Consider the following 25,056-nt stretch of genomic DNA (forward strand, 5'->3'; position numbering starts at 1 on the left):
GCTCCATAATGAGAGCGTCGGCTGCTGGTCTTTCTCCCTAGTCCAGAAAGGATTGACACCACACCCAGACTCTTGGGTCAGGCCCTTCTTATCAGGGCCTCAACTTTATTTCTTCTACACAAAAGACTAGTAACTATAATTTCTTCCCGCGCAATCCAGGGTCTTCTGCAGGAGCTCTCTCTTCTCTGTAGATTCCCCTCTATATCCAGCTGTCTGAGAATCATCCACAACATGTGCCCTTTCCCCTCGTGACCCAAGGGCTTCCTGCCAAAGCCCCCTCTGCTCTTGGCAGCTCTTTTTCAATCCTCCTGCAAGCGATTTGCCTAGGAGTCAAGGGCCTGCCACAGGAGCAAATCCAATTCCTGCAGCTCTGCCCCTAGGGTTCCCTGCAGGAACCTTCCTACTCCCTGCAGGTTTGCAGCTCAGCTGAGGTACTTGCTGGTTGTATATTTAGCTGACTCCTAGCTAATCAATCTCAGCTGAGAGATAGCTAATAAGTCACTGCTGGGCCCCAACTCCCCTTAAAGCGTCAGATACCCTGTGAAAGAGGGCCCATAGTAAATCAGGGTCCCATGTATTATTGGATTACATAGCCACAGACTTTGCCATGTAATCTACCCCTTGAGGTGGAATTATGGACCAGAGTCTAAGCTTTTATTTAAAACAATTGGCCAGAACCTCAGCTGATGTAAATCAGAACAGCTGCATTGAAGTCATCCTGGAAATGGAATTTAATATAAAAATAAACAACATGGAGGTTTCTGTACTGATTGTATCATTCATTTTCAAGCTAAATACATTAAACACACCAATTTTTAATTAGCAAGACATAATTTTTATCTCCCAGACCAAATTGCTACAGAACCCAGGCTGGATGTTGGTCCAGCCCAATTAGTTGTGGGGTACATATTGATAACGCCATCTGTCTTTGTTTCTGGGGTATACAACCTGCAACTTCATTTTGAGCAACAGGGACATGAGCCAACAAAACCTGTTAGTATCTGGCTCCTAGGAAAACCTCAGCAGAATTCATTTCTTTGAATTGAGAATAATAGGGGTTATGTCCTGTGTGCTCCCCCTGCACACTATACTTAGCTGTAGCCTTCGTTAGACCTGGGTTTTGAGTCTGTCTCCATGCAGGGGGCTGACCCACCATATGTTCAGCTTTCCTGCGCTTTGCATTCAGACATGTGCAGCAGCTGTCTTTAGTTTTTAATTTGCATAGACTGTGATGATGTTCCAGAAAGAAACACAATCTGCAAAACTACTTAGTGACAGTCACTTCTGTGCTCACGAGAGCTTAACTACTATGTGGTTTAGTGTTTGTTTCTTCTTCACTTTTACTGTCGCTTTAATAAATGGCATGTCCATACGGAGAGTTAATGAACAGCAAGCTGGGAAGTAAATCTACAGTGCTGTAGCACACCATGCATTAATTGACCATGTGGGCCCTACTACTGCACACTAAAAGTTCCATAGTGCACTTTGACCTACTGCTGTTTGAAACAGTTAGCGATGAGCATGCGAGGATGCTGTAGGTTTACATTCCAGCTTGCCATGCACTGGCTCTCCGTATGGACCAGCCCAACAAGAAACACAGACTAGAGTGGGTTATATTGTATTCCATTCAGGTCCTATGAAGCACACGCTCCTAGAATTAGCCTAATCAGTTGCAAAACAACGTTGTCCTGCATATGAGGATTAGATGGTTCATCACAGGCCTCATTATTGCATACGGTACATATTACCACAAGACCATTGATTCAAATCCAGTTCAGGGTCAAAAGTTGTTACCATCAGAGACTGTTTGGTGGCCTCCTATGTGAGTGTGGTGGGTCTCAATCCAGTTCCAAGAGCGCAGATGTCCACAGCATAAAATCTATCCCTTCCGTTGGCACTAACTGCGACCTCTGTTGTCAAGTGACTGGGCTTGCCAGCTAATCTATTCCCTCAGCTCTAGAGAAGGTTCCTTCTAAGTCGGGCAGCATGGAGGAAGCTTGCACTGGTGCTGCCTAGACTGCACAAGTTCTATGGGTACTGGGAAGACATCTTCATTCTCCAGGGTTGTCAGTCCGGCCATAACCCACATTAAAATAAAATAAAGGTCAAATTATCATCTGACAGAAGGACAGCTGAGGTGGTAAAATAAGTTACTGCTATGTGACAAGAGCTACTGCATGGTGTTAACTCATCTCTTATTAAACTTTTAGGGTATATTTAAAGCTGTTTGTAAACAGTCTAGGAATTTTATTGAGCCCCAAACACACAGAGGTATGATCTTACACAAGAACTGATAGCAGTACACATGGGTCTAGCAGTCTAATCTGACATGCTGCTTTCTTTCTTTCATGTTTTCTGCAGAATTATAAAAATACCAGATTGTCACGAAGCTCTTTGCTTCCAGATACGGGGAACAGCGCCACCCTATGTCCGTGCTGTGGGCAGAGGTAAGCAAGGGGTGTGTGATGTAGCTAAGGCGTGAAACATTGAAATATAGACAGCCAGGTACATCCCTCTGACAGAACAAGAGCCACATTATATTGTCCCAAGGTCCTAAAAAAACTCTGTGGAAGTCTCTAAGTTCCACAATCACAGAGCAGGACCCCTTGTGCTAGGTGCTATACAAATACAGAGCAAAAAGAGAGTGCCCTTCCCAAAGAGTTTGCAATCTGAATTCAGTATAAGTATTGCTTCACTATTAAAGCTGGGTGTTGGGTGACTGTTCCCACCTACAGGAAGCAAAAAGTGACTTGGCTCAATGCCAGGAGAAATGTGTTGTTAGACTGGGAAGGGATGTTGAGGAAGCATCATCACTTGAGCCATTGCAGGCTGGATAAAGCACTTGAGAATGTCCAATAGGAATCACTCTGATGCTTTCAGGTGGATGGATCATCTTTTCAATGTTCATGAACTTTGCAATGCATTATATCAGATTTGGGGACTGCTTTTCCTTCACACCAGTTTGTACTGCTGTAACTCCATTGGCTTTAATGGAGTTATGCCTAATTTACACTAGAATGAGTTAGAGGAGAATTGGGTCCTTCGGTTCTTTTAAAAGGAGAAAGCATAAGGCGTGACACAGAGATATTCATTAGTGCTGTGACTGCAATGTGACATACTCCTGGGAGAATTCTGTGCCACTGCGTATGCGCAGAATTTATGTCCCTCACAGATTTCTTTGCCTCCACACAGAAAAATGACTTTCTGACAGGGAAGCAAAGGGAAGCCACAGGAGTGGTCATGCGACCCTCCCCAGCAGTATATTTTGGAGGCCCAGAGCAGCCAGCAGAGAGGTAAATCACTGTGGGGCAGGAGGCAGGACTGGAGAAGATCTGGCTGGTGGCTGCTAACCAGCTCCAGGCTCAACTGCTAGTCCCGGCTGGGCTGGGGAGGATGGGACTTCCTCTTCCCTTGCACGGCATCCAGGGCTGGGTCAGACCCACCCCCAGATTTCTCCCTTGGCTGAGGGAAGCTCTGCAAACTCCCCCTTCCCACTGCCCCCCAGCTTCCTGCACCCATCGCTCCTCAGCTGCAGGAGGAGGGATCCCTGTACAGGGAGCTGCTCCTCCATCGAGGTACACAGCAGCCAGTGGCCTGTGCCTCCACATTTATCTGACCAATAAAATTTGCAGAATTTTGCAGAATTTTAATTTTTTGGCACAGAATGCCTTCAGGAGTAAATGTCAAATGAGCCACAAATGAAGCATTGCTCCTACCTTTATCTTTGGCAGTTACAAAGGGTAAGACCTTTCAACTGTATATGGCTTCCTTCCTTCAGTAGGATTGTGTGTATGTACAAATATATAATGTCAGTATTTAGAAACAATGCAAAGACTTATCATCCCATATACAGGCAACAATACCCTACTTCAAAGCACCTTTTCATTACATACCTTCAAACAAGCACAAAATATAATTTTTAAGACAAAGTACAAATGCATTTCCTTAATGTGCTAGCTAGCATTTCTGAAGCCTTTACTAGAAAAGGGACTAATTACACTGACTAAAATTGTTTGTATCTTAGATAATTGAGCTTAAAAAGTAATTATGACTTTAATGTAGGCTCATAGGGGCTAAATTCTGATCTGAATTTCATTCATGTAAATCTACTCAAATTGGTTGAATTACTCTGGATTTACTCTGGTGTAACTGACATTAGAATGCTGTTCCTAGACTCTGGCAAATTGCCTAATGGGGAAATATTCAGCTTCTTTCAATTAACACGTGACAGTCTGCAAACTGTATAGTTATGCAAATTTAAACAACATCTTAGCCAATTAAGACTAGAAAGAAAAGATCGTCAAAGAGTCCCAAAAGATAAGTTTCCCCCCGTAAGAATTTCATTAGGTTTCTGCTGTGACTGTATCCAGGTTTATATAAGAACGGCCATACTGAGTCAAACAAATTGTCCATCTAGCCCAGTATCCTCTCTTCTGACAGTGGCCAATGCCAGATGCTTCAGAGGGAATGAACAGATCTGGGCAATTATCAAGCGATCCATCCCCTCTCGTCCAGACCTGGCTTCTGGCAGCTGGAGGTTCGGGACACCCTGACCATCTTAGCTAATAGCCATTGATGGACCATGAACTTGTCTAATTCTTTTTTGAACCCAGTTATAGTTTTGGCCTTCTCAACATCCCCTGACAATGAGTTTCACAGGTTGACTGTGCGTTGTGTAAAGAGGTACTTCCTTTTGTTTGTTTTAAATGTGCTGGCTATTAATTTCATTGGGTAACCTCTAGTTTTTGTGTTATATGAAGGGGTAAACCCTAAATTCATATTGATTTAAAAGTGGTCCTTAAATAAAAAGACATTTGTCTTTCAGTCAAAAAGACAAGGACTCTACATTGTTAAATGGGCCGGATTCCCCTCCCTCACTTAACTAGGACATTTTCCAAAGGTCACTGAAGTGAATAGCAGATTTTCCATTGGTTTCTAAGAATTTTGAATCAGTAAATCAGGATTAACTCCACTGAGGCCAGAGGCAAATCATACCTTATATGTCCACATGTGTGAGTTAGAGGGAGCTACCTGTAGCTGATCTGAATTTTCTGTAATTTTGTAATGAATTACTTTAGACAATGATCCAAAGTGCATCAATAACATGAAACAATTGTTACATACTTGCTGCCTGCTATAATTTTCATTATGAAAACCTGGTTTGATAGCTAAAACCACTAACTTGCAGTGATAAGTGAGGGAGCGGGTTAAAATAAACGTTTAAAATGACTTGTGGAATTCTTATAATTTGCAAAATAAGATTGAAAGTCCCAGTTTCAGTACAGTTGATAAAATATTGTGTTTGACAGAAAATCTGCATAAAGTAACCAACCGTTCATGCATTGTAACATCAATATTTTCTTTGTACTAATTCATTGCTTTATTATGGATTCTGTTTTCACTGTAGAACATTGAAAATTGGGAAACAGGCTTGTCAAAACAGGGACTCTATGGGTAGGTCTACACTGCAATTAAACACCCGCGACTGACCCGGATCAGCTGACTCGGACTGTTTAATTGTGGTGTGGACATTCAGGCTTGGGCTGGAGCCTGGCCTCTGGGACCCTCACCCCTTGCAGGTATTTAATTGCTGCATAGACATACCCTACAAGTCTTAACATATATTCTGTGAATCACTGTGTTTTAGGCAGACACAAAGGGCCTGAATCTCTTCTTTCAACAGTGTATATCAGAAATCACTCCAGTGAAATCTGTAGGACTTTTCCAGGGTATAACACTCCAGTCTAGCCCTTTGATGTATACTCTGTGCCCTCTAGAATGAAGCTAGACACTCTGGACTCAATGTGTAAATGAGGGCAGGGGACCTATTTTTCTGTTCTCTTGATCCTGGGCCAGCCAGTGCTTGATAAGTTTATGAATAGTATTAGATGATGTAGGTGCCTGTGATAGCAGGGGACTGGACTCAATGACTCAGTAGGTCCCTTCCAGTCCTAAATTCTTAGTATTCACATGTGCATGTGCACTGGAATAACTGACTAGGCAAAGTGCAAAGTACTAGAGAATCAGACAGACACACAGCAACTTACCAGAGTGTAATTTACAACCTCATCTTGCACATCACCTACGATGTAATAATGTGTGCACTGAGGGCCCAAAGGAAAGGCTCTGTTTGAAGGTTATATACATTTGCCTCACATGACAAAGCTCTTCCAGAGCTCTTTCACCAAACCCAGCAAAACCACAAGATAGCTCCCAAACATCCTGACTCCCCACACATCTTAGCCAGAAATGCTTTTCACTCCCTCTGTTCTCTTAATCTTCTCCATAGCTGGGCTGCTGAGCTGTTTGAACTCCCCTCTGGTCTGTCTTTGTTTCAGGCTCCAAGGCTGCGGCTGTGGGACTCCACTCAGGGCAGTGCATTTTGAAAGTTAATGGGAATAATATGATGAATGAAAATTACACAGAAGTTCTGGAGCACTTCACAGCATACAGGAACAGGCAGCAGGAATTGCTGGTAAGTACACAGATGTGACGCCTGGATGGAACTTAACATAACGTTTTGAGAGGGAAAAATAATATAATAGTCTTATACACACCTGCTCCTTAAAAAGTGTGTTTTAACTTATCTGCCTGCTGCCATGGGACCCTACTGTCATTAATGGAGATGCTTGAGGTGAAACCCTGAATAGAATTTACCCCTTAGTTGTAAAATGTGTATGAATCACAAGTATTCCAGTCCATAGACTTCTAAAGATTGCTTCCCAGCTAATAGCAGAGGTAGGTTTGTGCTACCAAAATTTAAACCCAGATTCATATTTCATACACCTAAATTTCAGGGGGGATCGGACCTGGATTCTACTCCAGTCCACTTTGGAGATAGGGATGAGCTGCAAAATTCACATATACATCCAGGTTTATACTCCAAACTACACCCCTTCTTCAGAGTGTTCAGGTGTTTGTATCTAAGTTATTAATTCTTAGGTTATGGTTGCAACAAGGTTCCAGTTGCCAGTAGACTAAACTCAGCTCTCACATACATGACACAGAACCCCTGACTAGAGGACAAAAACTTTTCACAGCCATCATCAAAAGGCTTAAAATCCATGCGAGAAGAGTGTGTGAAATCCAGGTGTATCCCTGATGAAGTTGAGGCAGCTCTTCATAGTGTTCCTGTTCTTTTGAAAGGGATTGTACCAGTGGGTGTACCGAACACACGAAGACGCTGAAGAGGATAGAGCTCAGCAGCCAACATTTAACTCGTACCTGAACGGCAGCCATCTTGAGTCAAGCGAAGGACAGCTCTCAGTGGAAGGAAGTGCAGAACTGGATCCCCTTTATAAAAGCCAACAGGAAGCAGGTAAGGGAAAGCCCACCCAATTTCATGAAGGAAGGAAATGTAGGCAGGCAAGCCAGACACTTTCTGATTACTCGGGAGAAAAGGGGTGATGGAACTGTGAAATGTAATTATTGCTGTAGAAAATCTCTCATTCTAGCAAAATGTGCAACAAGCTGCAGCTTCCCCGGTGAAATATTATCATGCTCCAGTTTATTTGGGAGGAACATGAAATTGGGATGTAACATGGAAATCTTGCTGTTGTGGCTCTCAACAGAGAGGAATGTCCCCTGCTCTGAACAGAAGAGACAGCATTAATTAATTGTGGAGTTTTAGAGCTTGTTTCTTGCTGGCGCCTTTGGGAATCTCTATAAGTACGAAAGTCACAAAGCTAGGTAGGCAGAAAACCCTCCGCTTTGCAGTACATCTGCTTAGTATTCTCTCTTGCATGCCATGCCCTACAGTCAATGACTGGGGCCCCACATGCTGGGAAAGTATGTACTAATAGGAGTTGTATAGTTGGTAGCTGTGACGTCAAGCCACAACCCAGCATAATTACACGGTGTCTGAATTTTGGGTCAAGATGCATCACATTGGAAAACACTTTTCATGAAGTGAGCCCCACCCCTGTGCCATGTGTAGCTCAACTTCTTTGGATAGTTCTCCTAGCTCTTGCTCAGTAGAAAGCAGGGACTGATTCACTCTTGGAATATGGGATACTCAACAAGCCCTGTAAGGGGTCGGGTCTCAACTATAGTAAGGGACCGTGGGATATGGTTTACTGGCCTCCCTAGGGTGAGCTAAAGCTGAGAGATGAAAATGAAAGGCTAAAATGACAGGAGAAAGGAAGTTCTTCCTCTGAGACATCTGGCCCCCATTTGGCATTTTGGCCATGTGGCTCCCATTGTGGGCATTAGATTATGACTAAAACAAATATGGTATTTATACTTAACAGAAAATTTAATCCAAATGTAACAGAGCCCTGGGCATGATTCTTTGGCATGGTACAATCTAACCTTTAGGGGCAGATTCTGATAGCCCCATTCACATTGAGCAGCCATCTACGCCATATTGGCTTCAGAGGTACTCCTGACATGCATACAGTGAAGGATGTACACAAAGCATTTGCAAGACTAGGGCTCAAGCAAGACTCAGGCCCACCATGTTTATCTCTTCCACATATTGTCTGTGTTTCTTAGCCTGCTATGCCAAATGAAACCAGATTGCAATATCCCCCGTCTTACCCCTCCAGGACAATTGCTCATTATTAAAGTTTCTGGAGTGAGCACTTCTGGTAGCTGTGTGGTATCATCTCCCACAAAGGAAGGGCTGGGTGATGGCGGCAGCAGCAGGGGGAGGGAGAAGTGTTCCCTGGAGCTGTGTGGATGACATGGCTGCAAACTAAAGGTCTGCAAATAACTCGAGCTAGAATAATGTCATTTTTTTGTAATTCAAGTGACTTTGATATTCTGGACCAAATTTTCAGAGGGTGTGCAAATTGTGTCAGCAACATTTCTGGGCACATCACTTTCTACAGGCAACCCTCCCCTTAGTCTAAGTATAAGTAAAAAGACTGACTTACTTCATATTAAGATATTGATAGAGAAAATTAATTGATGTGGGAGGACATTCCCAAAGAACACTCCAAGGGGTATGCAAGTTGAATCCAGACTCACTGGACCCCTATTAACAATAGATCTGGGATCACGTGTACAGCAATGCAAGTTGCATGCAGACCCTAATGCACCAGGGGATCTGAAGCCAAACACTGTATCTCCTAAACAGGGGTGTGTGCAAGGGGGAGCAAGCAGGGGCATGCCCCCCCGCCCCAATAATTGTTGCAGGCACAGAACTTCTCCAGCTCCAGGGCTGCAGAAGCAGGGAGATTGAGCTGCTGCTGGGGCTGGGTGGGGAGGGGGGACAGCGAGTTCCTCCTGGAACTGGGTTGGTAGGGGGGCAGCAAGCTCCTCCCCGGGGGTGGGAGGGCAGTGAGCTCCGGCTGTATGGGGGAGCAAGCTCCTCCCAGGGAGGGGGGGCTGTGAGTTCCTCCTGGGGCCAGGGAGAGAGGGGAGGCAGCGAGCTCTGGCTGGGTGGAGGGGAGGCAGCGAGCTCCTTTTGGGGGTGAAAGGGGGGCAGCAAGCTCCGGCCTGGGAGGAAGGGAGGAAGTGACCTCCTCCTGGGGCTAGGTGGGGAGGGGGGGCAGCAAGCTCCTCCCAGGACTGGGAGGGGAGGGAGGGTAGCAAGCTCCTCCCGGGGCCAGTGGGGAGCGGGGAGAGAGATCTTCTGTGCCCCCCCACAGAAGGGGTCAAATTTAAATTCCTGTGCATGCCCCTGCTCCTAAAAGGTAGGGGCTGGTCGAGAAAAAACCAAGGATAGGCCACTGCAAGACGCACTGCAGCACCTCTGGACTGCCTCTGCTGGTGAAGTTCGTGCTGAGTGGCATTGACAGCTGCCTTGCAGAGGAGGTGGTGAGAGCACGGACTGCCCTTCCCTGGGACGACTCTCCCTCTGGCACAGCTGCATGTGAAGTGCACTCACCAGGGTGAACCTGCAGCACTAACTGCAATTTGGAGTACAGTGGTGACAGGGCTTCAAGGGAAGTCAGTTAGGAACAGTAAACTGCTTCGTGTTTCATCGAGGACATTGAGAGCTAATGTAATTTACCTCCCATTTGAGAGTCCCTGCCAGGTACCATGATCTGTGCCATAAATGTATGCTGGGCATACGTGTCTCCTGAGCGTGTGTGCACATGCACACCTGTGTTTGTGAGTGTGTGTGTTTCTGAGTGTTGGTTCCCTAACGGCTTGCCTTTGGTTCTAGTCTCTCCGTTGATCATGAGCGAAGACATGCATCTCATTAGCTTGACTGTGGACAATGTCCATCTGGAACACGCGGTGGTGTATGAATACGTCAGCACTGCTGGGATCAAGTGTTATGTCTTGGAGAAAACCGTAGAGCCAAAGGGTTGTTTCAATCTGACTGCAAAGGTACCCGCCACCATACATTGCCAGCTTCCTTTCCAAGCACAATAAGGGAAACCAATGAGCCAGGCTTACCCGCTTTGTCTGTTTGGTGACACGGCATGTTATGCTATTGGCCCTGCCTGGAGCTTAGGCTAGTTCATTAGAATGCACCAGTATAGAGTAACTAACTCCTGTTTGGTACAGGCAAGTTGCACTGACTCTCCCTTCATTTCAACTCTTGAGGACTTGAGTCAAGACACTCTTGAAGGAGGGTCCTCAGCTGGGAAACTCTCCCAGTGAAACTCTCCCATTTTTGTCTGTCCACTAGAGCAGGAGTTTGCTGCTTCTCAGGGCAAATGTGAAGTTCATCCTTTCAGGGAAACATTTGCTGCCCCTTGGGGTAAGACTATGGAGGTTTTCCCCATCAGATGCGTTGGGTTGGTTGATATGAAGCATGGGTTTGATTGCTGCCTAGTGTGGGCAGGAATGATTGGTATTATGTTTTGGTGTGCACTACAATGGACAAATAATAAATGTCTGCATCAACTAACAATAACATTATTGGCGTGTCCATGCTGGGACAAAGCAGAAATAACAAGACAGAGCAAATGTGCCAGAGACTGAACATTCCCTGTGGCAAAATGACTGTTTTGAGCACATCCAATATATTTTAAAAACTTCTGGCTGAAGTTTTGAAGTGTTGAGATTAGGCATGACAATGATTCAGAAGGGCTAATTAGGGAAGAAAGAGGGCTGGATGTGTGCTGAATGCCACTTTCCTGAAACATGCCAAAATGTGGGGTGTATACTGCAGTGGAAGGATATTGCAGTATTCCTGGCTCTCAGCCCTTTACCATTGGAATTTTGTTTCGTTTTTCAGATTTTAGAAGCCTTTGCTGCAGATGACAGTCACTTTGTGAAGAACTGCAAGAAGCTCATCTCCCAAAGCAGAGCTGTGGAGACCATGCCAGAGTATGATTTCCGGCAAACCTGTGACACTAAGCTGGAGAGCATCTGCAAAAGGCTCACCAACTACCACAAGGTGCAGCGTTATTAGATCTCAGTGGCGTATCTAGACAGTCCTATACTGTCAAAATAGTGGGGTCTGAGTATTCTTTGCTGTGTTTTCTCCATTAATTGCTTTAGAGAGAAGTGTTCTACTGATCTGAGCACAGAACTAGAAGTTATGTAGATTGCAAACTCTGTGGGATAAGGACTTATCTCTAGAGCATCTACACACTGTTGTCTCTATGGGCTGGAATGCATGCCTCTGCTGACAGATCCATCCTGCTCATCCAAATGAGGAGCCCAACCCCGTTCCCCATCAATGACAAGAGCTGTCACATGTCTGTGTTGTGCACACAAGTTACTATGATTGCATGAGCACACTGTATACCTGTATGCACAAACTAAGTATGCTTTCGGTACAGTTATCTGACATGTTTGGAATCTGACCCTCAGAAGAACTTTTTAAACAATTCTCAAAGAAATTAAAATGTCATTTTTTCCAGTGATATTTTTGGAACAGTACCTTCCAGTATAGCAGAGATGAGATGGCTGTGGAAATGGTAGACTGGCAGGGAAAAATAAGGATCTTCTGTGTTGCATCATCTTTTTTTGCAAATGAAATCTCACAAACTTGCTTTATGCCCCAGTTTGCAGATGAGCTCAAAATGAAGGTGAGCCCAGCCTTCAAACAAGCCACATCGGAGCCTCACCCCCTCAACAGCATGGATTTCTGCCCCACCAACTGCCACATTAACCTCATGGAGGTATCCTACCCCAAAAACACTACCTCAACAGGAAGGTCATTCAGCATTCGCATTGGACGGAAGCCATCTATAATTGGTCTTGATCCAGAACAAGGTGCTCATGAGTGCTTCAGTGGCATTATTTTAGTAAAAAGAGGAGTTGTATTTTCAGTGAGTTCAAGACAAATCCAAAGAAATGTTGCCTTGACAATATACTTTTTTTCTTCTTCTTAAAATGCTCATAGTAAAGTGGCAGGCAGTATGCAGTTACTGTAAAATAACTCAATGCCTTGGGCACAGAGTATGGCCTGAAGTCAAACATCTTTAACAGCGAAGTAATGTGGCTTTCTCATCACACCTAAAATGCCCTGGGGTGTTTTTTCCACTTAGAAGAGTTGTCTTATTGAGTGGAAGAAAAAAGTGATGGGGCTAAGTGGTTCCATAATGTGAAGTTGTATCATAATCGCAAGGGTGAGAAACCTCAAGTAGCCAATCAGATAGTAGTGCTCTTCCCTCTGAGCCATTACTAAACTAATCCCCCACATTGGCACTAGGCGGCTCTGTAATGTTGGAGGTGCTATCTTTCAGATATATGGCTACTACTTAAGATTTCCTTGCCAGGTAAATCCTTGTGCTGCAATGTTTCACTGTTGTACCTCTCACAATATACTTCTGAGTCATTCAGTGTCCAACAAGATGAGTGTGCAAGAGGACTTGGGACAGCCCCATGGAAATCTGGACTATCCCAAATATTGAAGAATGGTTGGAGACCCTTTTCAAATTAGGCCAACGAGAGAAGCCCTGCCCACTTGTACTTTTTAAAGATCCCACGGCACTTTTCATGAGAGTAGGAGGGGATAATCACAGTATCACAGTCATGTTCCAGCTCTGCTGCGGATATTCTCCTTGCCACCATTTGTAAATGAAAATAATTATTCTTTACTTTTCCTGACAATGATAGTTATTTTCCCAGGGGTCAGTTTTCCCATCTGTAAAGCTGGGATAATACTGACTTAACAGGTTTGTTTCAATCTTAAATTGGTTGCATCGAGCTCCTCAGATGGTCAGTGCTATGAATGGGCAATGTATTATTATTAGTTATATGAGTTACCATGATCATGAACTACAGTAATGGCAAAAAATTTAGTTTGCATGCCATGGAGAAGTCCTATAGAATAAATAGAAAGTTATATTTTTGCCACAATGTTTTAAAGAAGGTTCAAGATTCCTATAGGGAAGTGCACATTCTCTATTAAACACTGTAGGATTTTAGAGCAATTTCTGTAGACTAACCTATTTAAATTTCTGTATGAGCCTGTTGGTTTAATTCCTGTTAAATTCCATAGAAACCTGCTCTAAGTATTGAGAGGTAATACATACAGTCACTAGAGCCATACTAACTACTTCCTTCAATGTTTAGTAGGTACTCTGAATCCAGTCTCATACACTCAACATTGCATCACCACCATGGCTGCACCATCATGGAAGTGCCTAACCCCAGAAGATGGAGAACTCAACCCACATGAACAATATGAGGGTAGCTTTGGCCAGCAGAATGGGGGAACAAACCAGGAGGAAAGGGGACTCAGCTTTCTGCTGAAAGAAGAAGACCGGGAGATACAGGACTCGTACCTTCAACTTTTTAATAAACTAGATATTGCAGTGAAGGAAATGAAGCAATACGTCTTTCAGATAAATAAGTGAGTAGAGAGACCCCTGTGTGTGCGCTGCTGAGGGCACGTCCTAAATAAAGGGACACGCTATCTGAGAAAATGGAAATATGCAACCACAGAAATATATTCTGTGTCCATTAGCACAAATTATAATATGTTAGTATGTGTGTGCATACCCCCGCCCCCGCACTGCACCACGGCCTTTTGCTGGATGGAGGCGGCCGGACTTGCTCAAATGGAGATCCATCTACCTATATGTCATTTCCACTTACATAATGAGCTAGTGTAGCTGCTCTTTGCACTCTCTGGCTTGAAGTCTATGTTAGAACTAAAGGTTGTCCATTCTGGTTCTGATTCCTATTATTTGTTAAAGTCCAAGAGTGGGCTAAGTGCTGTACAAGACACAGACACTGGGAAAATCCCTGCCCCGAAGAGTTTATCTATAAGACTGACATAAAAATACACTGGGAGGCCCAGATGAGGGAGCTATTTTAGATCGGAAGTCAGTAGTCAAAAGGGATTTGAATAAGGAGGGCCTGGCAGACTAGGACTGAGAGTTCATTCCATGGAGAGGGGAAGCAAGGGAGAAGGTACAGAAATTGTAACAGGAGAAGAAAGGAACAATGAGGCTGACATTGTTAGTGGAATGAAGAGGGAAGGTGGGATATGGCAGGAGTTGGATCAATTACAAAGGCCACTGCTTATGCCCCATGTGTGTGCATTTAACTCGTGACCATGGTGGTTGTGTGTGTGGGTCAGGCCATAGACTGTTATGATACATGCCCTACTTGGGTTGTGGGGGATAATGTTTTCTTATTCTAAGATGAACAGCAGAAGGGGCTCAGTCTTCCCCTTCTGTCCTTCTTTTTCTGGCTTTAACCATGGGTGTCAGCTTAATAGGTCAAGTAAAAAGGACTCTTTATAAATGTGATTGCAGTTTGGCAGACTCAGCACGCAGGAAAATCTGCAAGGCTTTGGGCCAGTCTCAGCAGGATGAGATCTCCTGAAAGAGTTAGCACATACTGACTAGAATTCTTCCTCCACTGGCCAATAAAAGGCAAATTTATGATGTATACTCTGTGGTTTTTGGAGTGCCAGTTAGTGTCTAGAGGAAAAATCCAGCAGGAAAAAGGATGCAAACGTGGGGACATTTCTTCACTCTTGATGGAAGTGAGACTATTTGTGCAGAATAATTTATTTTAGCAAATAATTACACTTTAAAATGTGCCTAAGAGTCTCACAGTATTTTGCAGAAAATCGGGTGGATGACTATTCCTACCATACTGCCACAGTTCTGTGTTGCTGTCTTTTTTTATTACAAACACTGTATTAATGGGGAGGGGATCATCTAGACCTGCTCAAAACTCTCATAACCAAAACTCACCTGGTTTTGAGAGTTCTTGCAGGGCATGTTTGATTAGGTTTTTGAACCTGGGTTGATACTTTTGTACAAGCTATCTGAAAGTCAGTGCTTTTAACCTTAAACTAGTCAGAACTTGGCAGTTTTAGCCAAGTTTCATGTTGCACTTTAGGTTCTGAATGAATGCAAAATTCACCTACTGTGAGTTCACATGAACTAAAACCAAAAAAAATTTGCATGCGAATCAAACTGAGTGAGTTTCAGGTAGCTCCCATCTACATATAGCTGAAGTAATAGAAATGTTGCTTTTGTTTTCAAGTGCACTTGAGTTCAGATCACAGTAGTGAATGCATAACTCACAAGATTACTCACCAGTCACTGAGAGCAATGTGTTTTACCTTTCTAGGCTTTTGTCCACCATAACAGAACCCACTGGCACATGTGAACATCTGTCCAGTGAGGAGACATCCCCACCTTCCTTGGGGGCTGAAGAGAGTGACACTGACAAAGCTGAGCATGGTGGGAGTAAGAAGGTTTGTTTCAAAGTTTCTGAGGAGGACCAGGAAGACTCAGGACATGACACAATGAGTTTCAGAGACTCCTACAGGTGTGTTCAAAGATATACATGGCTCTCCATTCTGGTCGGCAGTGTACTTTGAGGCTATTTAATCTTAATATTACAGTGCTGGATGGTAATTAGAGAGATTAATAATCAGAAAGTCAAGTAACTGATACATAGGATAATGCTGTTGAAATTCATAATACTAATGAATTAGTACCTAGTACCACATTAGTACTAATATGTGGTAGTTATACATTATGCTTACACTTTAAAAGTGCCATACAAACTGTAGCATATATCCTGAAATCCTTACTGCTTACTTAGCAAAACCGTCCTTGAAATAACTTCAATTTTTATTATTGAGTACATGCTTCAGTGTTCCCCCCATTACCTAATTAATGGGCCTATAGGTCTGGACACTTAGGACTTGATTCCATTCCCACAGAAGCCTGTGGCAAGACTCCTATCAGCATCAGGGAATGTAAGAATGGGCCCCAGTTCCTGCTCATATGGTATGCATTTAAGTGTATCCAGTACAGGATTCCCAACGTCTCATCCATTTGACATGGCTCACATGTCACACAGGCTACCACAGGATCCATTTACTGCAGGGTCAAAAGATCAGATAGTCATCTAAGGTCAGAGAGAAGGCTGTTCTCCAATGAAGTGCGGCAGCTGCAGGAGGGAATTCTCCAGGGTTTCAGGAGGTGTAGCCCATTGCTTTAAGACCTACTCAGCAGCTTCTGTATCTGATCCTGATGGTTTAGTGCCTCATGTGTACAAACACATTGTCCACAGAAAATGCAGACTAATTAGGGTTTGGGAGTGATTATGCCGATGGTTGTATCTTGGTTCCAGTCTGAGGTTTCTAGGCTAAACAATGTTAATGTAGCACCAGTTGTCAGGAGAGCTCACCAGCAGGATTGTAATGATGCTGTATTGTTCTTTGTGATTTTAGGTCTTAAGCAGAACAGTTTCTAGACAATACATTGAATGATAAGGAAGCAAAGGAAAAGCATGTACCGGACTGTAATTCCTGATATTAATATGGGTGTGGTGATTTGCTACAAGGATAACCACTCTTAGTATAGTTACGCGCTGTGGGCTGATTAACCACCATGGGATTTCCCCTGGTAAACACAGACATCCAGATTTATCCCTGGTGTATCTCCAGTCATGTTTGTAGAATTACACCAGGGATGGTTCTGGTCCCAAGAGTGTTTCTATTCTTGGGAAAGTTATAAGACCAGTATAGCATTTAAAGTGGAATGGTATTGGAATATTCCCCATCAAATTACTCCATTTAGGATCCTCCAATAATGTTAATTTTTACCTGCCTCAGGTTCCCAAATACCCTGGGGTTCACTCTACATTTATCATCTATTAGGACAAAGCAATAAGACCTACTATGGGCACCAGAAGATCTTGCAGGGGTCCTCACTTCAAGCAAATATTAAAGTAGTGTGTTTCTTATGGACTTTCAGCAGGTGCAAGGGCTCCCATATGACTTCTTGCAGGAAGTCCTGTGAAGCCTCTGGCCAGCTCTTGGGAGTCCCCTTTCAGGTTTTCAGAGTAGAATGAAGAGAGACAGGGTTTTTCTCAGGTGTTAGCACTCTGAACCAGCTTCTGGTCTGAGGTGCACAGCCCAGCATAATTACCAGTGCCACAGTGAGTGCCCCTAGAGAGAGACAGCAATGCCCACTACTGCTAGGATTTTTAAAGGTGCCTAAAGAAATTAGGCACCCAACTCCCTTAGGTCCTTTGAAAATTCCAGTCTATGTGTTTTGGGATTAGAACCCAGCTGTGCAGCTCAAGGTTAGAACTAGGTTCTCTGGGGCATATTTCTCTTAGGAAATAAACAGCATTATTTTCAAGTCAGTGCTTTATTTTGTAGTCAGTTATACATTATTAAGCTCAAGTTATCTCACTGCTCTTATTATCACACAGATAAGCATAGCAAACACTCCTTCCCCCATCCCCCACTCACAACCCCTCCAATCCAAGGCTTTTAGAAAATTTACTTATCTTGGAACATCAAAAAGTTTAATGTGACTTTTCCCCTCCTATACCATATAACTGTGAGCCACAGAAGCTCGACAGAGTTTGTAGGCTGCTTGATCTTATAATCGATGCTATTGTAAGAGGATTTTTCCATTCAAGTCTGTGAACAATTTTCCCAGAAGCCTAAAACACTGAGAAGTAGAAATGGACATCCCGCCTTTTTTTAAAAAAATGGGTCTTTGAAACCACAAACCCAAATATTTGCTCAGGTGTCTCAAAATCTTGTTTTTGAGACAAGATTGACTTGCTGCTTCTCCTGGAATATTTGCTGCTGAAGGAAATCTCACACACTCCACAAGAGCCGTCTTTCTTGGAAGAGTACGTTTTTTAAGGCAGGACTTCAGAAGAGAGTAAACAAGTTGCCTTTTTCATCTTCTAATGGAGAAGAATGTGCATGTTATAGGCCTGCTGTAGTACAGAGCAGTCTTGTCAAAGAGAGTTATAAAAATCAGAATAATTCAGTCTAATCACGCATCACTGAAGCTTGTGCAGTATGGACCTTTTCTCCTTGTTGCTATTTACATTGATGCAAATGAGGTATAAAATGCTACTCTATCAGAATGGTAGCATGTTATCTTCATTGTGCACTGATGTAAGTGGCTACACAAGATGCAGAGCGGTGAAAAATCAGAAGCCTTGCTTTAACTGTTTAACCTTTTGGCATCTGCTTATGTGCTAGGTTGGGATAAACTCTCGGAGGTCGTGATTTGACCATGGGTGACCCCAAATGAGAGTTAGCACGTTTGGTTGTTCCTGGGCCTGAAGGATGAAAAGGTCCAGATTCTGATCTCTGTTACACCAGCTGTCAGTGAAGACAATAGTTATTCCAGATTTAAACCAGTGTATCTGAACAGAGCATCCAGCCTACAAAAACTGTATTTGCAATTGTAGCTTTTTTACATTAGATGATGCTGGCATCTGGAATTCTTCACAACAGTCCATATGATCTCTTCTTGCTCTGTGTGGTAAGGCACGTAGATGGCTTTTAGATAGGCTCAGTGTGTCCACTGCATTATTGGCCATGGAAATGTGGCTTGATAGAGCTTTGCATGAGTCTGATAGCAGCAATGACTACTGAACACTAAACGGTACTAAGAAACAGCCCTGAACTGGGTAGTGTTCATGCTAATTTATGTGAAAGCCTCAACGTATTTTAGAATCTACAAAGTAAGGAAAAAAATAGGCCACAACAGTTGATTAGTTGATTAGAAGTGCTATTTCTTTTACTTTCTTGTTTTAAAACAGTGATAGCATGAGCTGTAGAGTCTCATTCACAGGAATTAATATTTATTTCCTCTAACACTGGAGCTTTTTTACAAGTAGAAAAATGCATTTTCTTATTTTAAACCCTGGTCTAGGTACCAAGTAGGGTGACTTTGGTGGGTTCAAACTTGTTCCTAGTAGACATTTGCCCACCCCAATATGAAAACCTGCTTATGTGCTTTGAAGGTCTTTTAATGAAATACAAAGAATTGTCTCTTTTAATAGGAAGCCCATTTTTGAATCCTGTTTTACTTACACAGATTCAACAATTGAGCCTAATCTATTATGGGTAACACAGTGAGATCAAAGATAGAGTCTCCGTGGGGCTGTGACTTGCTTTAGAATTTTACACATAAATGTAAAATAGGAAAGATTATTCTGTCTTATCTTTATGAAATAGAGGCAAACAATTAGGTACATGTAACAGATATGATAGTTACTCAAGGGGGAATCAAATGTATTTTGATAGTTTTTGATCCAGAAAATGGATACTGACGAGCTACAAAAATGAGCAAATTACAGATAAGAATATGCCTTGTTTGCATTAACCACACTCCTTTTTCATTGACTGTTGGGAGAACTAATTCAGAAGTGGTGTTTCTCCCAAAGGGTTTGTACTTCAGTTCAACAGTACTGGTTATCTCCCTTTAAACTTTTTCAGAAAGAGGAGAAAACAGACCTGACTGTAAGAGCTATTATCAAGGGCAAATAAAACCCAATTCAGGGAAATAGGACTCTGTAGGTCCTTTTTATTAATGAGGGAAATTACTTTCATTCTTACAATAGCAAAGTTCAGAGCCCTTCTGGTTTAGGTTTACATTTTTTAAAATCAGTGCTGGTAAGTTTCCAAAGCTAAGGTTTGAAAAATTCTAAGCCAAGGCTAGATAAAAACAGTGAACTGGATTCTCCAGTCCATCCAGTTCTCTTTGCACCATGAGTATGGGGCAGTGAACTTGAAGCAGGAGGAGACTTGTGCTGGAGAATTCCCCCTGTGTACAGGAATCTTCTCTGGGGTAAAGCTGGTTGAAGTGACTCTCCTGCTTCCTTTGCCAGCTCTGAAGAGAGGCATGGCAGGGGCGGGAGGGGAGGGAGTGTAGTAAGGGAAGAGAAGGGAGTGGGCATGACAGTGCAAGGCTCCACTATGCTCAATTCTCCACTGGCATAAGGTCCTTAAGGTTCCCTTCCCTTTCAGCTCTGCCCCTGCAACTTTGTAACGTATGCTGGAGTTAGATGGCTGAGAATACATGACCAGGCCCCTGTGCTTGGGCTCAGTGGAGAATCAAGCCCACAGAGTTTAATTTTGTATTGGTAACCCTCTGGGTGTTCCAGGAGCATCTTTAATGAACTCTCTGTGCCCTGATAGTGATGAGACACTCACTGGGAAATCAGCGTTCATCCTTTATAAGAGACTTGCTCACAATCATGCTTCAATAGTCCTGAGAACTGAAGGATGTCCTCTTAGGGTACGTCTACACTGCAATTAAAACCCACGGCTGGCCAGAGCCAGCTGACTTGAGCTTGCAGGGCTTGGGCTAAGGGGCTGTTTAATTGTGGTGTAGACCAAGCTCTGGGACCCTCTCACCTCGCAGCATCCTAGAGCCCCAGCTCCTGCCGGAACATCTACCCTGCAATTAAACAGCCCCCTAGCCCGAGTCAGCTGGCACAGGCCAGCCATGGGTTTTTAATTGCAGTGTAGACATACATTTACTAGCCAAATCAGGAGGCCTCACTTAGTATTATTCAGTCCCTACTCAAGTCAGCTCACATTAATGAATAAGGACATTTCCCTGAGGGACTGTAGGGTTGAATATAAACCGAGTAATAACTGAGTCAAGGCCCCGGATAAGGAAAAATATTCAACATCTTCCTTTCTTCTCCTTCCAGTGAGTGTAACAGTAACCGGGACTCCGTGCTCTCCTACACCAGTGTACGGAGTAACAGCTCTTACCTGGGCAGCGATGAGATGGGATCAGGTGAGTGAGTGCCTGGCTATCAACCAGGCGTAATAAAAGAGGCTTTCCAACATCAGATGGCACAGCAGGCTAAACATCTACAGCTTTGCTGGTTGTTATTACCAGGGTGTTTAGCTGCAAAGGCGGTTCATTCAAAGGAACACAGACCAAACTAGTCACATGATAATTAAAGAGTTAGAGGTCGGCTCTTTCCTCAGTGGACCATTGTACTCTTGGTGTGTGGAGGAGAAATTAGGCCAGATTAGAGTCCTTTGTTGCTGATTTGCTTACAGAGGGTATTTGCGTAGTCTGAAAAATATTTTGATCTGTGGACTGGGGAAGGAGAGTTCGCAAGCCACTCAATTTGTCTTCATTGATCTCTTCAAGGTGATTATATTGCAATAATATTCTTCATTGTGAAAATCCCGGTCACAGTGCTTTTTTGGTTGTTCCGTAACCACATCACAAGATGTGAGAGACCCAAATTGATTAGATGGTTTATAAAAAAAAAAATTCATCTTTCCTTTATTAGGTGATGAACTTCCCAATGACATGAGGATTCCTTCGGACAAACAAGACAAACTCCATGGCTGTCTTGAGCATCTTTTTAACCAGGTACAGGACACTAGCACAATTACATGAAGCAGCGTACGCTACATCACAGAACAAGATGTCAGAAATATCAGAGTCTGCGTTATTAAATCATATCTCAGTAGAGATCCAGCTAACAAGGTTTTGGAATAAGATGCGAGGAAGTGGATGTAAGATAGTTTGAGGAAACAGTTTTGTCTCCACCAACATTCAAGTCGCTCTGTGTGATTAGGACAAGGGTGACCTGCAGCTTTGGATTCATGACAAAGAGATTTGAAAACAGATGAGTGAAAACCAACAATGAGTGAAATCTTCCTGTTATGAGTGGTCAGAAAAGATCTCATCGACATAATTTTTGGAAAAACAGCCTCCTATTAGCGGAAAAGAATGTAACCAAAAGATGTCTTTACACATTTATAACCTCAGCTAAATTGTTCTTCTCTGTCTCCCTTGTTCACCAGAGCCCAGCTCATGACTCTCATGCCGATACTGCATACACATAATTCATACTAGGCTCCTGGGGAGAGATGAGGGCTGGAATGGTTTAATTATGTTTGCTAAGGATGAGACTTCCATCAAAATTAATAGCTCTAGACTGGTGTGGAGGCATCCAGCTTAGCTTAAGTGAATATGTTAATGCCAACATGCAGCAAATGCAACTCTTTTTGCACTTTTTCGCAATAAGTGGCCTCTTCAAAAATTCTCCTGGAGTTTTACTAAGAGTGACCTAATATAATTCCTGCTCCAGGTGGATGCTATCAATGCGCTCCTCAAAGGATCAGTCATAACCAAGGCCTTTGAAGAAACCAAGCACTTTCCAATGGACCACAGTTTGCAAGGTAAAAGAAAAACAGTTTGGTTGTATTAAATAATGTAATTTCCCAGAATACAACAAGCCCTTAACATTAAGAACTAGAGGTTCAGAAGTCAGTACACCCGAGTTCATGTACAAAATTGTGCACAGATAATTTGCACACACAGTTACAACAGTTATGTATGCAGTCACAATAACTGGACATATAAATGACCAGTGACGTGTTGACCATTGGTATTCTGTACTGTTCAGTGGGATCTCTACACATTATCCTGGAGGACTCACCTCTGTAGCACAACCCTAACAAGCTGATGGAGGGTCAAGTACTGCAGCTCTGTGGCACCCAAAAGTTCTGCATACGTTTGCTTAAGGAACTACTCCACATCTTTTTGGGGATGGATAATTGCCAGAATAACACCACACACATAACACCAATACACATTCTGGAAAGCAACCCATTCCTAAAGAGAGCACAAATGATGCTGTGTTTCTTTTCCTCAAGGAGGCTGATGGGAATTAGGCCTCGTGAGTTTGGTGACCAGAATGAGTTTTTTTCTCTCTGAAAAAGAGAGGAGTTTATTTCCTAAATATTTGCTACATTTCCTTTTCCTCTTGGAACCTAAACTCTTCTGTTATCTTGGCTGATCTTCAGGTGCTCTGGTCAAGGGCTCTCTCTCTTTCTTTTATCTCCTATTTTTAGCTACATTGGCAACTTGCATGGTCACTCTTCTTCAGAGTTAGGAGAGGCTCCTGTGAACGCTGTGGAAATGTTTTGAAAAGCCATGTTCCTGTGACATTTAAACAGCTGTAGAGTACCTATCACTGCCCTCACGTTCTTTGAATGCAGTAAGGAAATAGCAGCCACCCTGCATATATTTCCTTCAAGCTTTATTTTGTTTGTTTCACTTAAACACAGACTTGTCTATTCAAACTGGATCAATTGCATTGAAAGAGCCTTTCAGTTCACTGCAGCTTCAGGATGGTCCCATATTAATCACCGGGAATCACACTACAGGAATAGACAAGCCCTGATTATAGTCAGCTGGAATCTTTTCCCAAATTACCTTCTTAATGCAGTCCCGAGTTGGAAATAAGCATGAAAAGGAGAGCTTACCATGGTCACATCTCAGTGATGGGTGAGAATTTGCAAATCATGCTGTCTCTTTTTGGAGACAGTAATTTGGCACACAATATCACTGACACCAGAGTGTTTAGCTAAAGTGCATAACTGCATCATAAGGAATAGAATTTACCCTCTTCAGTTCAAAATACATAGATTTCTACCTGGTGAAGCAAAGCAGAATATTAACTAGCTTATACTTTCCCAGCAGCTGCAGCCTTAAGTAGAAAGAAAAGGAGTACTTGTGGCACCTTAGAGACTAACCAATTTGTTTGAGCATAAGCTTTCATGAGCTACAGCTCACTACGGTATGCATCCGATGAAGTGAGCTGTAGCTCACGAAAGCTTATGCTCAAATAAATTGGTTAGTCTCTAAGGTTCCACAAGTACTCTTTTTCTTTTTGCAAATACAGACTAACACGGCTGCTACTCTGAAACCAGCCTTAAGTAGGTGTGACAGTCAATCTCAGGGTTGGTCTGATTTCCCCCAGGAGGTGACACAGACACACTTGGCTATACATTAGAAGAGACAGAGAGAACCAGAGGGGAATGCTGAGCTTAGTTCTGCAGCTGTGGTGCTCAGGGATATATTTGTAATATATTGCAAAAGAAGTTAATCACACAGTTCCAGTGTATTGTGCATGTGAGTCGCATGCCTAATTTTTGTGTATGATGCTGAAAATATAACAAGCTAGGACTCTGTTTTTGACAAGACTATAGGAAATAGCAATCTTTTTTTCCATCTGTATCAGACCCATTTAAGAAATTCCCTCACTGGTGATGGTGGTTGTAGCTGGTGTATTCATTGGTTAGGCCTATATGAAAATTATACAGCTAATGAGCTTCTCTGAGGCATCTCTCCACTGGCTGGACTAATTTCTCTCTTTTGCGGCAGAATTTAAACAGAAGGAAGAAACCACAATAAGGTGCCGGAATAATATTCAATTCAGTGTCCAAGAAGATCCCTGGAACCTTCCACTGCGTATCAAGAACCTTGTTGAAACCATTCAAAAACATGTGGAAGGTCTGTGAATGCGGGGTGGTCATTTATCAGTTTCAGTGTTAAAGGATTGTTTTGTTTCTAGAGATGAGCAAAACTGTAAAACTCATGGAAGTGAATAAAAAGGGGGAGGGGCCTGATCTGACGTTTTTGTTGAGTTCATTAGGGAGCTAAAAACCAGTTGCAGAGTTTGGAGCCAAACATTTCCACTGGTTGGGGTTGCTCTGACATTTGGTTTTGGCCCATACCTGATTGTTAAGGTACAAATTGTATCTATGGAAAAATCTTCCTTCCCTAAGTGCCCAGCAACTTTGCAAAATATTAAAATGGCATGGGTTTGAAATATCCAATTCTTGCTTTATTTTTGCCCTCATGCTAAAGAGCATAAGCGAACATCTTAGCTATCAGGGTCAGGAGGAAACATTCCTAAGGGGCAGGTTATTCTGTAACTGTCTAGTGCACAGTTTTGTTCAGTGTTTAATTTGTATGAAAGAGGTGCCAAGGCTCAAGCAATAAGGTGCTAGGGCTCAAGAATTTTTTCACTTTGATAACTGACGCGGCAAGCCCAGAGGTGCTGGGGCTATTAACTGTCAAGCCTAGAGGTGCTCAGCCCAGGCAAGCCCTGGCACAAATTAAGCACTGTTTTTGTTGC

At 43.1% G+C, this 25,056-nt stretch overlaps 1 protein-coding gene across 2 annotated transcripts in view; it reads left to right on the top strand.

Moving 5' to 3' along the window:
• The window catches only part of PREX1 (phosphatidylinositol-3,4,5-trisphosphate dependent Rac exchange factor 1), a 224,603-nt gene that overhangs the window by 184,478 nt on the left and 15,069 nt on the right, over nt 1-25,056 (top strand). Inside the window, exons 19-30 of one of the 2 annotated variants that reach the window (XM_073309488.2) lie at nt 2,362-2,447; nt 6,339-6,475; nt 7,147-7,318; nt 10,115-10,281; nt 11,138-11,299; nt 11,913-12,123; nt 13,429-13,708; nt 15,448-15,648; nt 20,812-20,900; nt 21,412-21,494; nt 22,219-22,309; nt 24,300-24,428. In XM_073309488.2, coding sequence (XP_073165589.1) covers nt 2,362-2,447; nt 6,339-6,475; nt 7,147-7,318; nt 10,115-10,281; nt 11,138-11,299; nt 11,913-12,123; nt 13,429-13,708; nt 15,448-15,648; nt 20,812-20,900; nt 21,412-21,494; nt 22,219-22,309; nt 24,300-24,428 — 1,808 coding nt within the window. The remainder of the gene's footprint in view (nt 1-2,361; nt 2,448-6,338; nt 6,476-7,146; nt 7,319-10,114; nt 10,282-11,137; nt 11,300-11,912; nt 12,124-13,428; nt 13,709-15,447; nt 15,649-20,811; nt 20,901-21,411; nt 21,495-22,218; nt 22,310-24,299; nt 24,429-25,056) is intronic. The other variant, XM_073309490.2, reaches the window with a different exon arrangement.

This window comes from Lepidochelys kempii, chromosome 13 (assembly GCF_965140285.1).
Source record: "Lepidochelys kempii isolate rLepKem1 chromosome 13, rLepKem1.hap1, whole genome shotgun sequence".
Taxonomy (NCBI): domain Eukaryota; kingdom Metazoa; phylum Chordata; order Testudines; family Cheloniidae; genus Lepidochelys; species Lepidochelys kempii.